At 39.0% G+C, this 16339-nt stretch overlaps 1 protein-coding gene across 3 annotated transcripts in view; it reads right to left on the bottom strand.

The window, feature by feature from the left end:
- BFAR (bifunctional apoptosis regulator) overlaps nt 1–16339 on the bottom strand; it is a 33109-nt gene extending 16770 nt beyond the window's left edge. The window contains exons 1-5 of one of the 3 annotated variants that reach the window (XM_029576568.1): nt 16217–16339; nt 12278–12595; nt 4268–4472; nt 2635–2804; nt 693–837 (exon numbers count right to left, since the gene is read on the bottom strand). In XM_029576568.1, coding sequence (XP_029432428.1) covers nt 693–837; nt 2635–2804; nt 4268–4472; nt 12278–12516 — 759 coding nt within the window. In that variant the 5' untranslated portion in view covers nt 12517–12595; nt 16217–16339. Of the gene's footprint in view, nt 1–692; nt 838–2634; nt 2805–4267; nt 4473–12277; nt 12596–15984 lie in introns of all 3 variants that reach the window. The other 2 variants (XM_029576567.1, XM_029576566.1) reach the window with 2 other exon arrangements.

The following is a 16339-nucleotide window of genomic DNA, read 5'->3' as shown; positions in this document are numbered from 1 at the left end:
ACTGTTTTGGTTTTCACCACCTCCTCGGGAAGGGCATTCCAGGCATACCAAATGTGCAGCCTGTGTGATCCACCATTGCAGAGAACACAATTCATAAATCTAACCTCCAGCACGTGTGGCACACTCAAAGTTAAAGGAGAGAAAATGACAGCAGCAAGCCAATTAAGAGAAACTGTGTGGGTTATTATACATTATGCTGAAATTCCTAAAAGCACAAATGAACGGTTCCGCACAGTGTCCTTCAAAAATATGGCAAAAGCATCTTCTTCCTGCTCCTTTATAGTCTACCAAGAATCATGCATCTTCAAAAAAAGCAGCAGAAACAAAAAACTTGTGCAAATTACAAGGTTATCTTCTTCTACTTAGCATGATTCATATAATCCAACATAGCTGTAATAATTTCACAACATACTCATGACATTTTTACTAAGCATTTTATCTCAGACACAAAATGGGAGAAAACGCTGGTAAGTAAATTCTTAGATTTACGGAATGCTAAATTATTCTCAAAGCTGCAAAAAAGGATTATAATAAATTATGTTTTAACTACGATTTATTTTAACTCATTGCACTTATTTTCAAACAATTCACAAGACACTGAACAACCATCTTCTAAAAAAACAAAACAAAAAAACAGCAGCAGCGAGATTCAAGCTGACAGCATCCGATACCTTTGTATAAGGAAAAAATACCTTGTATTCCCACAGATTCTGGGGAGGTTTAACTCCCAGCGTTTTCACACGTTCCAGCTCCATTATAATGGCTTTTCGATGGCTATTGTTTTCTATACTATAAGGGACTTTTGAAAATTCTTCCTCTGCCAGAGTTAAAAGAAGCCTGCAAAACAAATTGCTCACCTCAGATGATCAGCCCGTCAATTGAGCACCTACAAGACATTCAGCAAATTGTACAGCCACAGAAAATCTGGTGAATAACAACACACTTAGAATCTGTTTTCATAGGGTTTCCCCCTATTCTGTACAGGCAGCAAAATATATTAGAAAAAAATACTGATTACCTGAGAGCTCTTTGCTTTCTGTCATTTTCACTCCCCTCCTGTCCTTTGCAGAAAACAGGAGAGGAGGAAATGATGCTGGAGTGGGCAGAGCACAGCAGAGAAAAGCTACTCTACTCCATAATCCACATCAAAGGAGCTACTTGGGCAAGCTGCTGGTTAACAGAACACTGTGGATGGTAAAATGCCAGATAATGGAGCTTTTACAGTATATTCAAAACCAGAGTTTTCACAGTGCCTTGTGATGTCATCAGGAACATGCACTAGACAGTTGTCAACTACAAACACAGTGGTAGAACCACTTCTGGCATTTAAAATTAGCATATTTGGTCAATGGCTTGCAAAACAAAATGAGAATACCATAAACACAAGAGATGTGGAAGTTATATATTTAGACAGATTGACTGGACTTTTCAAGATGGATTTTCTTTTTTAATTAAAAAGGAGTTTGGATTCATGAAATCTCTATAGTGGTGGGAACCTCCAATCTTTGGGGCTTGCAAAATGTTCGAGTTTTTAGCATATCCCCCATGAATATGCAGAAGAGAGTGGCATCCAATGCTTCAACCGTATGTAAATCTAGCCACTGAGTATTCATTCAGGATATCCTGAAAAACTGGCCAATTTCTGGCTATGGAGGACTGAAGGTTCCCCACGCCTCTGTTCTACAATCTGGTGCCTGGACAATATTCTTTACCTTCTAGTGGTCTCATTTTGTACCTCAGTCAAATGTCTAGCAGACTAGAGTTAAACAAACCACCACTAGACAAAGCGAATAGGACTACTGCATTTGGTGGAAGAGAAGCAGCATTGCAACAGTTGCCCCAAACAAAAAAACTGCCAAAATGTGACCAGTGTCCAGCAGTGGCGTGACAAGTACATTAAGATAACATGAGGCCATCTTTACAAGCTAAGTAACTGGATGTTTATAAAATCTGTGGGTTATTTTGAAGACCAAGATCATCAATGACCCATGTATTTAATTATTAACAACAGTTTTACCTACTGCACAAAAGTAAACCAAATTTTAACTGCAAAATAAGAAAAATTTAAAAGAAAAAGATTGACTTTCATGGGTGTGGTAGGAAAGAGCAAGATGATTATAAGATACCGGCATTAAAATTATAAGTTTGGTAGCCATGTATGATACACGCCTCCTATCCATTTATTACAGTCTGAATTTCAGTCGCACCATTTTAAGTAATTTTGCAACGCTAACTAGAGTGATATTTCCCAAGAATGAACTGCTTAAGATTTTCATGGTTATATTCAATGCTACATAATCCTGTATTGTGCAAGCAAATGTCTAGTTTATACAGTACTGGGGAACCTTCAGTACAATTTCTCTAGTTGGAAGTACAGATTGAGAGTGTTACAATACAACAGAGAACAATCTGCCCTTAAGAACATAAGTAATGCCATGCTGAGTCAGACCAATGGTCTAGCGAACCCAGCAACCTGTCTGGGCCTCCTGGAAATATACAGGATCATATCACTGGTAAGACCAAGGGCAACTTTATGTAAACAAATAAACAAACAAGAATGTAGTTTTCATAGCATGTAATACCACAAGCATGTTGCAGCACCACTATGGCTTCCCCACACATTTTCTCTCTCACCTTCCATTAACTCTCTCGGATAAAAAACTCTCTTTATAGAGGGAAGCCCAAGGACCCAACTGTTCTAACCACAGCACCACCTCTTCAGCAGTCCATTTTGCAACTGGTTTGTGTACAAGGAGGTCATGTTCAGATTCCCTGCTGCTCCAATGATACACAAGTAGAACTACCTGAAAAACAAAATATAGTAACTTTTCCCCATATTCACATTAGATTATTTTGCATTTAAAGTTTTAGGGCCTCAACTCAAACTGTTGTAGCTCATGTGAATCTTCCCAATATAGAAAATTATGTTCTAGAAAAAAACAACACCACCAAATCACACAATTGGCTGATTTATTGTACAGGCATGCATCTCCTATGCAAAAGATATGCATAAAAATCATACTTTGGCCTGCTCTGTGACTAATCTACAAGTGCTTAGCATTGAAATAAATGACAAATAGGAAAGTATTTTCTGAAGGAATCAGTCTAGAACATCGGTGTAGACTGAAGGCCACCAAGTCCAATTCCTAGCAAGGCAGATTCAGATTTTCTTCTGTCCAAAGTAATTAGATAATGACAAATATTGAAAATAATAAATGTACAATCTGTCTATAAAGTGCATGAGGAGACTGTGTGTTATGCACACATACATCAATTGGTTTCTCAAAAATCTAAAAAGGAAAAAAACCAACAACAAAATAAAAGAATTAAATATACAAAACCAATGCTAGGGAATCAAACTAGATCACCAGGGACAAAAAGCTCTTGAATAACCCAATGGATAAAAATTAATATATACAAGAGGAAACTGAATATTAGACTTTCTTTTGAAAGCATAAGATCTTCCATGTTAGAGATCCAGAAATGGAGGAGGGCTTGAAAATCTATTTTTTATTTAAGCACTGGGTTGGTTCAAAATAGTTAACTTATTGCTTTATGGAGCTAGGTTTTTTTGCACTTTGTCAATGCTATTTGTTTATTCAGTGACGTCTTATTATGAACAAAACTGCTGGAAATCTTCTCTCTAAATTGCTCAATTTTCTGGTTCAAAAACAAACCCTTTATATTTGCATTTAACAGATGAAACTAAAGCAAGCAGAACGGTTGGATATCCAATTTACAAAGTCGTGTACCTAAAGATTATGTAAAAACCTGGGAAGCTTTTTATGGTGTATTACCACAATCCATTAAAGAAAAACCGGAGGCATTAAATTACTTGGCTGGTAATTGGATTTGACATACATGACAATTGTAACACATGCTCTGGTCTTGGTGTGAATGGTATATGAATGCATGGATATGAATGATTTGTTGTTAGCTGTTTTAGGAAGCTATTTGTTTCTTCTTTTTAAAATGTGTAATGTGATTCAGATTATATTGTATAGTCTTATTCAATCATTCTGGCTATATAACCTAAATGCATGGGCTAATGGCCAACTTCACTGGTATTTGTATCCCATTATTGATAAAACAAACATGAAATTTGTAGATATTGCGCTCACATGGATTTACTAAAGACTTAATTTCCTTCTGAAAATGATTGCTGTTAAAAGAGCCAATTACTAGGTTAACTTTTTTCATCTTTATTTAAATGTAACATGTATACTACTAAGGATGATTAGGTAGTAAGCTTGAGATAAAAACTTACTGCCACACCAGTCAAAGCAGACAGAACTCCAGAGAAAAATCCCCCAACTTGTTGCTGATTAGCTGCTCCTGTGCCTGGAGTAGTTTGGGTCAGATCGTTGCCATATTTCTGAAAGGCTAACAGGCTTTGAGTTATATCACTGTCCTCCTGAATATCTTCTTTCCTCTTCTGGATGGCATCAGGAAATAGAGCTTCAATTGAATCTCTGAAAGCACAAAATTACAATTTCTGTTATACTTTTGGAATCTGGTACCTGAAACAAAGCTACAGGCAAGAAATTGTATATATATTTCTCTCTAGCATTACATATATTTTGAATTTGGAAACTTTAATGTATTAAATAGGGTTTCCTAGCTGCTAAAGTACTATAAAAGAGTTTGACCACTGTTCATCTAAATCTTTCAACCAATAAGACTTTCCATTGTACAGCTACATGTAAATTGGTCTTGCATTATTTAGCAGCCTAGAGTCTGGTGATATTGTGACATCACAAAATTCGGAAGAGCTTCCTAAAATGGTGCTACTCTGCTCTGCTCAAAATCTAAACACAACTCCAGAGTAGGTCACTTTGAAAGTTAACCTTTCTAAATTGTATGATGTACACCCGAGTCAGATATACTCTAAATAGATAAATATAGCGTATGAAAACAGTTTTTAGATTCACTAATGCCACACAGATTGCATCAGCAATATGAAAAGTGAAAGCAGAAAGTGCATGTGGAGTAAAAACAGGAGCAATAAACAAAGTGGATATTATCAAAAAACAAAGCCAAAATTCAAAAGCAAAAAACTAAAAAAATGACAAAGCAGGAGTAAACTTAAAATACTTTCATTTTATCAAGTCTGTCCAAAAAAACATTCCTTCACACATTAAATAATTTTATAAACATATAAATACATTACCCTGAGAGCCAGTACTAGAGAATCAACACTTTAAAAAATATATATTTTGGGGATGAGAACATGAAAACAGTACATCCTACTCACTGCATTTATGAATTCCTTCTGTACTGACAGTGAAAGTTCAAGTCATCAACTGGATACTATGTCAAAAGCAACAAAGCTGATGTTCTGAACTCAATCAGGTTATAGAGGAGCAGCTAAGCAAGCAGACAAATACTCACAGCATGCTGGTTTAAACTTTCTCAGAGCCTTATTAATGGCTTGACATGAGGTTACAGCCACCACCTGAGCTCCTGAGTCATCTCCCAGGAAATCTGTATCACCTTGGAGAGGGGCTGTACCAGTTTATCCCATTGGGAACGTAGGTCCCATTAAAGGCATCAAATATGCATACAAGTTAGTAGAACCACCTGAACAGCCGTTGTCACGTGTCCTAGCATGACTAGAAGAGATCTTGCTATCAATTGCTGAAAGGAGAGCAGTTTGTGGAGCAAGGAGAGCGTGATGGTCGCGTGAACTGAGGATAGAAAAGCTCTCTCTTGCATTGAGTCTATCCCATGCCCCTATAAATTTCAGTCTTTGGGCAGGTACCAAATTCGATTTCTCACAGTTGAGTAGAAAGCCTAAGCTCTGCTGCAAGGTTATTGCTTCATGCAGAGAACTGATCACAACCTCCCAAGATCCTGCTGTGATTAACCACTCATCCAGATAAGAGAAGTCTTGGAAGCCCCGGCACAGCAGATGTGCTGCTGCCACCATCAGGCATTTGGTGAAGAGTCTCTGGGCAGCTGATAGGCCGAACAGGAGCACTCTGTATTGGTAGTGTTAATGTTTTTTTCTTAAAAACAAAGAACTTAGGAAGTCTTCTTACAAGTAAAGAAATGTTATTATCGAGAGGAGTAAAAGGAAAAACTACAGAAGCCTTGTTTAAAAGCAAATAAAGTACAAAGAGTTCTGTAGGTACTGGGATCTTCTAGTCTCTGCCTGCTGCTAGCAAAGTAGCAGAAAAAAAGATGCCAGCCACTTGTTTTCCTGTAGAGCACAGCTTTATACAGTTCTTATCTCTCTCACACCAATATTCCCTTTCTTTGTCCTTCTATGGTATTACTTCGTGTTCTTTGTTCTGTATTCCTGCTTCCTGAGGCACGCTCATCACAGTGCTTGATATCTGCCTGTTACTTAGCATATCTAGATAGAATCTCTTGATGTGATTAGAGTTAAAAGGTCAGACCCGTGCACAGGAAATGATAGGAAATAGTATCAAAGGCTTTGCATACAGACTGTTATTTCCTGAGACCTTTGAACTGCATGTTTATCTTATTCTCAGTAGTGGGTAGATTCCACCTTGAATCTAAGGTAGCGCCAATACGGAAGGTGGATAGGTATGTACAAGTAAGCATCCTTGAGGTCCACCAATGCACCTTGACATACGGAGCGTCGAAGCAATCAAAACCAGTGTATTGCCTCATTCGATGTACAGTGCAAAGTACTTGATGCAGACAGCATGGGCACACATTTCTCTCTGAACTCTATGCAACACGCGCCCTCAAGACGGGCACAGCTGGCTCAGAGATAAGAGATGATACAGTTAGTACTTCTATCAATGCAACATTGATGCATTTCACATTCTTCCAATCAATCGACCTACCGTTTATCTAAACATGAAAAGTCTAGGTTTTCAAAGTCCTCGAAGTATTCTGCTCCATTAAGTTGTCAATTTCTAGCAGCTCACTTTACCAGCACATCTATATACAGCACTTCCTACATCTGCAGGGGATGGCTCAAGATTACCCCTTCTCCAAACATCAAACGCTTTCCCTGCCTATGTTACTGGCAGAAGGGTTCCATCTATGAAAGGTGAATGCTATTGCTAAGTGATGGTAATCTGCCAGACGTTGATTGGGATATTCAGGCTGCAGTATTTTCTAGAAGCAAGAAAATCCTGGATTATTTGCAGGAAGAACTCTCAACTGGTAACAGAACCCATATGGGAGAAGGTGATATGGTCCTGGTGCTTACCAATTGCGAAAGGTGCTTACCAACCACCTTCCCCACAAGTTGAGCCCTTAGGTTCTGGTGGCCAGCAGAATGTAGACAGGTCCCTGGGGGTGGGGGGATGAAGAACTAAAGTCCAGAAGCACATCAGGATCAGGGATAACAGAGACAGGCCAAGGTCAGGGCAGACAGCAAGCAAGAATGGTCAGGTCTAGGCAAGGGGTCAGATCCAGGCGGCAGGCAGTTGTGGTCCGGTAGATATGGCAGTCAATTATGGTCAAGTCCAAGCAAGAGAACAAGATATGGAAAGTCGGGCCAAGGAAACACTAGTCAAGACAAATAGGAAAAGGCAAGGCAGGAAGACAAGGCACAAGAACCAGGAACCAACACGCAGGAGCAACATTCAATGCTTCAGGAACAGAAGACATGTTACTGAGTCAAGGAACTGCTATGGGGGTCTTAGCTTATATAGGTCAAGAGGCCGACGTCATCTGGAGGCACCCTCAAGAGTTTCCTGAAGAGATGGCAGCGTTAGCAATGGCAGGAAACTGCCTCAACTGGAGGCCTCTGGTAGCATCTGGAAATGGCAGGGATGGGTGCAGCAGTTCGTGGGACTATCCCATGAACTGCTAAATGTAACACAGATAGGGAGAGAGTGTTTGTTGTCATAGTGGATGATCACCTGGGATCCAGTAAACATATTGTGTGGTTCAGTAGAGCGTAAATGGTGATAGTTCATTCTGGACTTCAGGAAAACAAACTTTGTTAAAATGGGGGTGGTGGAATAATGGAGTTTTTAGCTAGATCTGAGTCCTATACCATTCACCATTTCCACAGTCTCTTATATTTCGATTATATTCTTTTAATACAAAGTTATACATGGTTTTGTATTCGTTCAGTTTCTATGTTATATTGTAAAGCGCAATGCTGAATTATTGTTTTAATGTAAACCGAGGTGATGTTACTTACGTACCCCGGTATATAAAAATCTGCAAATAAATAAATAATAATAAATAGATGGGAAAATCTAGGGGAAGTACAGGGTGGTGCATGGAAAAGTAGCCTGCTTCCAATTCCAGTGCATTGGAGCAGGCTACTTTTCCATGGGCCACCCTGTAGAAGAGGAGTGAGCAAAACTAAACACAGATATAGTTGAGGCAACTAACTTTTTTTTTTTTTTAATAGAAAAGTAAATAAAAAGGAAAGAGGTCACTATGGTTTTCTAAAGTAGCACATGAAAAGGAAAGAAAGGTTAGCATTCATAAACTACAAGAGATTGCAAAAAGAGGAAGATAAGAAACAATAGTTGGAAAAACAGGAAAGCAAAGATGCAAATGTATGAAAAATAGCAAATACACTAAGATGACTTTTTTTTTTAAAGAAATGTTAGTGTTAGGAGAAAGTGCAAAAATGGCATTGTGAGACTCTGAGGAGAAGGGAGAAATATGTAGAGACTGCTGAGGAAAAAAGTGGAATTACTTAAATATTTTTGTTAAGTATTCAGAGGAAGGGTCAAGAGGACTACAGAAAACAGACACAAATAAGACTGGGAGTGAGATAAACTTTCAACAATTTTCAGAAAAGTATGTTAGTTAGGAAGTAGCTAAAACAAAGTAGATTAAGCAAGAGATCCAGACATGATGCATTCAGGGGTTTTAAGGGAATTTAGCGAAGTGCCAGCAGTTCCACTGGCTGCCCTTTTCAATGCTTCTTGAATCAGGAATAGTTGTGGAGGATTAGAGAGACACGAATGTGGCTCCTCTTCACAAAAAGTGGACCTAAGGAAGAGTCTGGGAACTAAGCTGGTTAGTCTGACCTCTGTGGTGAGCAAATTAATGCAATTGCCACTAAAATGGAGGATAGTACAGTTTCTGGAATCCAATGGATTACAGAATCCGAGGCAGCCAAATCTAATTAATTTATTTAACTGGATAACCAAAGAGCTGGATCAGCGGAATGCATTCAATGTTGTGTATTTAGATTTCCCCTCTGATAGATGACATAAATAAATTGCCTGCCCTTGATATGGGTTAGAAACTGGTTGAGTGGGAGGCGACAAAGGGTAATAGTAAATGGAGTTCACAAGGAAAGGGGCAATACTTGTGGTGTGCCTCAGGGATCAGTCTTAACAGTTTCCTTTCAACATTTTCGTAAGCAATACTATGGAAGGACTTTTAGGAAGGTTTGTCTTTTTTTGCTGATGATTCTAAGATCTGCAACAGGGTAGAAAGGAAGGTGTAGAAAACAATGAGGAGGGATCTAGCGAAGCTTGAGCAATGGTCTAGAGTCTGGCAGCTAAGATTTAATGCTAAAAAATGCAGAACCGTGCATTTGAGCTGCAAAAACCCAAGAGAGCGGTAAACTCTAGGCGTTAAAAATTTTCTATACTCAAAACAAGAGCAAGATCTGGGGATGATCGTAGTCGTCAAACAGGTGGATAAGGTGACAGAAAAATCCAGAAAGATGCCTGGATACAAAGGGAGAGGAATGGTTAGCAGAAAAAAGGTGGCGATACTGTCCCTATATAAATTCCTGGTGAGACTTTATTTGTAATATTGAGTAGAGAGCTGGAGACTGCACTCTCAAAAGGATATAAACAGGATGGCGTCAGTTCAGATCATCTTCATTGTAAAGCATACGGGCACAGACAAAGATCTAAACAAGTATACCCTAGAGGAAAGGTGAGATGTGAGACAGACATTTAAATACCTCAGAGGTATTAATGCATAGGAGGCAGGTCTTTCTTAATGGAAAGGAGACTGGAACGAGAGGTCATGGAATGAAGGTTAAAGGGAACAAACTGAGTAATGTATGGAAGTACTTTTTGTGTAAAAAGGTAGTGGATGCACAGAACAGCCTCCCAATAGAGATGAAGGTGACGATAGTATCTGAATTCGAGAAAGCATGGGTGTGGTAGGGATTGTACAGCTGAGCAGTTAGTTATGTGGATAGGCAGATGGTCTTTTTCTGCTGTCATGTTTCTATGCTTAACACTTCACTGGCTCCCAACTGTGGCATGAGTGCAATTTAAAATCCTGTCACTTACTTTTCAAGTATTTAGAGGAAATGGCCCATTTGGAATGGTACCATCCCCACTGGAGACAAATCTAGCCAGGAAATTAAAAAAAAAAAAAGTATCAATTTCAAAAGTTTTAAAGAAGTGTACACTTGCTGAAAAAACTGCACCATTAATAACGAAAAAACAAGGAGATAGGAACAAAGAGTTAAAAAAAAAAAAAAAAAGGTCACACTAACAGTGTACTTAAAACAGTCCACAAATATGGGGGCATGGCTTACAAAACAAACAGCTCAAGGTAACATTGAGGTTAAGCACTAACAGTTACCAAAATACTACCACAACGGTATCCATCTATTGAAAAGGCAGAGGAAATTGGCAAGGGGACCAAGAGGTCTCCTTAGCATGCAAGAAAGCAGTAAGCTGGGAAGGATCACAAAAATATACATCCATCCTTGATAATCACAAATTTGCAGGGATAATTTAACCAAAAAGCCCCTCCAAGCTAAAGGACCTGGGCTTGCAATATACAAAATTGTTTCCTCTTCTTCTGAGTTACCTGGCCACATCAGAAAAAAACCCAACTTGTTTTGTAGAGCTGAAGTACAGAGTCCTTATATCAGAAAAACAATTTTAATAACTATTCCCTATCTGGCTCAAGTGCGAACTTAACAATGAGAGCCGACCTTATTACTAGTTCAGTTTTCCTTTCCCAAGGCTGCAGACATATCAAGGGAATCAAAGAAAAGCAGGGGACATGCACCTGGTCACTCAATTTCCTCTCTCATTTGTGAAGAAATTTAATAAGCCTTGGAAATAGGACATGCATTCTTGGAAATTTTCAATATATCCATAAAATAACACTTAAGAAGAGCTACAGGGGAAGAAGTAGACATAGAAAATTTATAAAATCCACAATGCCCAACTTCTAGCCATATTATGTTTCTGTACAATCTAACTGCTCCAACTTGTTATGAAGCACCACATTGTCCTCAATTAAACACTGCTCCTTTTCTATGATTTTATCCAAGTTAAGAGCCAACTCACACCGACTTAGAATCAATGAGATAGAATTACCAGAACTCTGAAATTGATTGGAAAGCATTTGAACGTGGCCAGTCAATGATTGTTCTATGGACTGATGCTCCAGATCTCCTCCAAGGTAATCTATTCTTCCGGAACAGCAACCATGTCAGCTTCACTCCAACATTGTGATCTCAATCCTCTCACTGCTCTAGTGGTATCCACCACTGCAGTGCTAGTGCATCTGACCTCATTCACAGGCAACATCTGGGTATCACTGGTCGCAGGAGGTTGGTTGGGCAACGATGGATGAGCACACTCCTCTGGGCTCAGCACTGCTTCAAGCTCTGGGAGTCCCAATGTTGCCTGAATGGATATTGGTTCTCCCAAGGAATCAAGACTAGACCATGCTGGAATACTGAGTTTATCACATGAGCATTTATGGGGCTGGAGAGGGGATACACTCCCAGGGCTGCACAGATGATTCTGGGCATCTCCTTCTGCCTCATCACAGTGCATAGATCTTAGAAACTATAGACGCGTATGAAACTCATACTGCATACAAATCTCCATCTTGGCCACACAGAACCTGTTTTAGGGTGGTGCAGAGTTTTCAGGCAAAATCGAAGGCTTTTCTCAATTGTAGCACTTAAAATGGAACGGGTTTCCTGTGCAACTGAGGCAAAAACTGAATTACTTGGCATTTAGGAAAAGCTGAAAACTTTGCATTTTCCAAAGGGTGGATAGTTCAGAATTGCAAGAAAGGTGGATTATTTTGTGACAAACTGCTGCTTCTGTTATGGTTTGTTGTTGGGAACATGGGTTGTTTTAATGTATGGGGGGGGGGGATTAATTTAAGTTATTGTGAATATTATTGAATGGATTCTGATCAGGAAAGCAATACAAAATTAAATACTTAACAACTTATTACCAAATTTACTGGCAATTTCAAGTCATGTTAATAAGGCAAATTCACTTATTAAAGAAGTTATGAAACAGTAGATCTCAAGAGAAATAAAAGAATTCTGCATCACTCAGATACAGTTTCGCAATACGGTCACAAGAAACCTTACCGAAGAAGAATGTTGACTTTTGGGAATCCCTCCCATTTTTCTCTGCACTCTGGGCATTCTGTCTTCTTTGAAGATCGCCACCATAATGCCAAACAGTGTCTACAAAAGCTATGCCCACAGTTCAGGGTTGTAGGGTTCACCAGAATATCATAACAGCAATGGCAAGAGAACTCAGAAGCAGAAATCTGGCGACTGATACGTGTGACTGGTGAGTCCCTTGATGTCTCACTTTCTGTCATCGTATATCTTCACTGAAGACTGGTTATGTAAATAACTTTCTGGTTAAGGAGTCTTAAATCCTTTACGGCATAATTGATGCTGTTTAAAAAAAAAAAAAAAAAAAAAAAGTATCACCATCACTCCAGCAGTATACAAATTACCAACATTTAAAATTTCTAATTAATTTTAATTAGACAAATTTTAATTCTGAAGGTTAATGCTCAGTTCTTAATCATATTTATTCTGCACTATATATATATCAAACAATGCCCTCAATGGATTGATTTGGTAAGTCTAGCAGTGTACCATATATAGAAGCATCACTATATACTCTTTATCCAATATGCATTTGTTCCTTAATGAATCAAGCTAACGTATGAGATGCATATCTGGACAAGGGTTCTAAGAGAACAAAAACCTATATAGAGTTTAAAAATTAGAAGTTAGAAACAGAATTGATAAACAAAATCTAGCCTATCATAAATCTGTATCAACCCATTCCACTATCAGAGAACATACCCGTGATAAAAGCACTAGACATAACAAAAGCCTCAAGCTGTTCTAGATATTTCTGTATGTTATAAATAGGGTCCTTTATTGTCAGTTTAAACAGATTTTCACCCATAAATTCCCAGATTTTTCCAAAAGTGACAATTGTTTTAAACCAATTTTCACCCTGATTTTTTAGATTGACTAAACAGCAGCTCCAGAGCTACCGATGTATCATCTTAAAGCCTCCAGCAACTGCTGGTAGCCAGTGCAGGCCAAAACACCTGCAGCATTTCAAGTCCGTCCGTTCCCCCCCCCCCCTCCCCAGCAAAAGTGCTCATGCTCCAATGCCGCTGATATGCTATTTCAAGTCTCCCCTTATCCTACCACCAGTTAAACTGCTTGCTGACTGGTACCACCAATGCAACATTTGAAGTGGGCCACACCCACCAGAAGCACTTCCAAGCAGGCTCCTTGGCCCCACAAAAATGAAGCGCAGTATTGAAGAGCACAGGAGCTTCAGAAAGCAGGCTGAGGAGGAGGAGAGAAGATAACTGTTACAATGGGGGTGGGGGGAGGAGATTGGGGATTTGGGAAAGAAAAGCACCTGCTAGGGGATAGGAACAGAGCTAGGGATGCTGAGTGGGTGGCCGGGAGAATATATTTAATACTATGTTATTGTCCTTGCTTCTATACACCAAAATAAATTATGATAGTTACCCAGAAAAATGTCATTTTTCCACTGATTTTCTCCTGTTTTTGTTATTGTCATAATTCACCCTGATAAATTCCAGGAAAATTTATAAAAATAACAACCAAAAATGAAGGTCCCGAGTTATAAACAAGATTAGGCTTAATGTTTAGGATATGCTATTCTGCTCAGTTTGCCCAAATATTCTTTTTACCGATGAAGTCAGCACTAAGCAAAAGAGCCTTCTCCACAGCGGGCCCTAAAATCTGGAACACTCTCCCACCAGAACTCAGATCAGTGCAATGCTCCTATACATTTAAAAAAAGACTCAAAACTTGGCTATTCAACCAAGCATTCCCATAGCAGCAACCTGCGGAGCATCCATGCCAATGATCCTTTCGGTGGAAACCCACTTGAGAGCTATTATGAGCTATTCAGATCATCTATAGAGCTCACGTAAACTTTGCCAGTCAAAGATCATATCCCAATCTTATAATTACCAATTGTTTATTTAACCTACATTAGGCACTGATTCCCTCACTCATGCCTACATTAGGCAACGTATCTTTTAAAATGTTATTAACCCCTTATATACTTATCCAAGTTATATCGACCTGTTCATTGTAAGACATTTACTTGTCAATGTTACTGTTAAAATGTAAACCGATTTGATCAGTAACTCTGTTATTGGAAAGTCGGTATATAAAAATGCTAAATAAATAAATAAATAAATAAGTGCAAATATCTAATTATAGTATACCAGTTACTCAGTATACACAATGGTGTAATTAAGACTTTTCTTTTCCATACTTTTTTGTATGTAAAAATTGTTTTACATTCTCGTGAGTTGTTTTGGTTTTTATTTAGTATTTAGTTTCAGTAAAGGTGACCATTATAGTTAGCTAAGAAACTATTTAGTTGCTAATGTACAACTTTTATTTCATCAATGTGCTATGCGAACACTTGAACACTCTGTGCTAAAATCTACTTGATCTACTATTTGAAGGAATGCTCGATTTTAATAAAACCTGTGTGCAGACATTTTTTTTAGAACAGAGCAGAGTTCCTTCTTAATGGGAACCTGTTCTTTCCAGTCATGTTATGGTACACTGCTTAAGGATTCCAGATTGTTGATAAACCAAAAATACCTACCTTGATGCTATAACTCAGCTTTTTTCAGTACAGTGTGCCACAACATAAAAACACCAGTATCCTTCTGGTTCTGGAGTTATATACACTTTATTAAAAAAAAATATGATTAAGTCTTCTTTTTGCTATGCCCCTTCCTCAGCAAATAGGTAGGCAAACTCTACATTATAAAGCAACTTATTACAGCAACATGCTACATCACAGATGCAAATAGCTCAGGTTTCTGTTAGGTGCGACAAAAACAGCATTTCTCCAGGCATCAAACAATTTAGTAAATATGTTGCAATAAATAGTAATACCCCTATTTCTAGCACTCATGCATTAGCTACGTCTAAGTAGAACATTATACTGTTGCAAAATTCAGAGTAAAGCAAAGGTCAGAACAGAACTGATTACGTGATCACATCACTTATACACCTGGTCTTTCATATCATTCCATGCTAAACCATGAATAAACAGAGCTCCTTTATGGTAGCAGACATATAAACTAAAAGTTAATGTACTCTGTATGGATTGTTGCTATCAGAGAAATCATAAAAGCAAAAACTAAGTCTGAAACGTTACTTTTGCAAAAGTATGTTCTAAAACAGTATTACACTGCAGAAAAATATTGTTTTTAATAAAAGCCATTTTTCCTATAATTTGAGGGTTAGGGTGGACCAAGAATTATTCTGGTCATTCCTAGTTCTTTACAGACACTGAAGAGTCAAAGCAGCTGTGATTGGGGGGGAGGTGTCAGAGGATGCCAGGAAACAGAGGAACACGTGGCTGAGTTGCTGTTGTAAGAAATGTTGCAATATCTTAGGGAGGGCAGTTTCATTACATTTTAAAGTATAGCAGCTTAAAAAATTCCAGTTGCTCACTTTTTTGGGAATATACGTCAAGTTTCTGTTTAAATAACACCCACACCTAACACTTTATCATCAAACAAGCTGTTTACAACTTATTGATGGTGGTTTGTACACACTTGAGCGCAAATATAATACAAACAAAAACATTTCCACGCGAAGTGATCTGAAGACCACCCACTTCCTTGTTTGTGATTTATCCTGAAGAAACACATTATGAAACACGCGGTTTAGTTTGAGACCCCTACAGCAAGGAGAAGCAGAAAGCGAGACGGCAAGCACTGCCGCCCGTGCAAGGCGCGTTTGTTTACCGGTGCCAAGAAGCCCGAGTGAGGGCGGCGCCCCGTCCTCGGAGTCGCCGGCCTTTTTCTTACCTCCGCCTCGTGGGCAACGGGACGGGCGGGGCGACTGGAATTAATTAGGCCTCCGCGTCTTACTGCCAGGCCTCCTACTGAAGCGGAAAGACATCCCTCCTGCAAAGTCAGAGCACCGGCCTCCGTGGAACCTGACCTCTCAGTGACAACATCACCACAGCAAACCTACCCGGCCCAGCAACTTCCGCAACGAACACGTCACTTCCGGCACCAGCCGCTCTCCACGCCAATTCCGGCGCTAAACTGCCGCTCACGTTGCACCAATCAGAGAGCGATTTCCTGGCGCCAGTGG

Source organism: Rhinatrema bivittatum, chromosome 14 (genome assembly GCF_901001135.1).
Source record: "Rhinatrema bivittatum chromosome 14, aRhiBiv1.1, whole genome shotgun sequence".
In the NCBI taxonomy this organism is placed as follows: domain Eukaryota; kingdom Metazoa; phylum Chordata; class Amphibia; order Gymnophiona; family Rhinatrematidae; genus Rhinatrema; species Rhinatrema bivittatum.
This window is presented reverse-complemented; position numbering and strand designations above follow the sequence as displayed.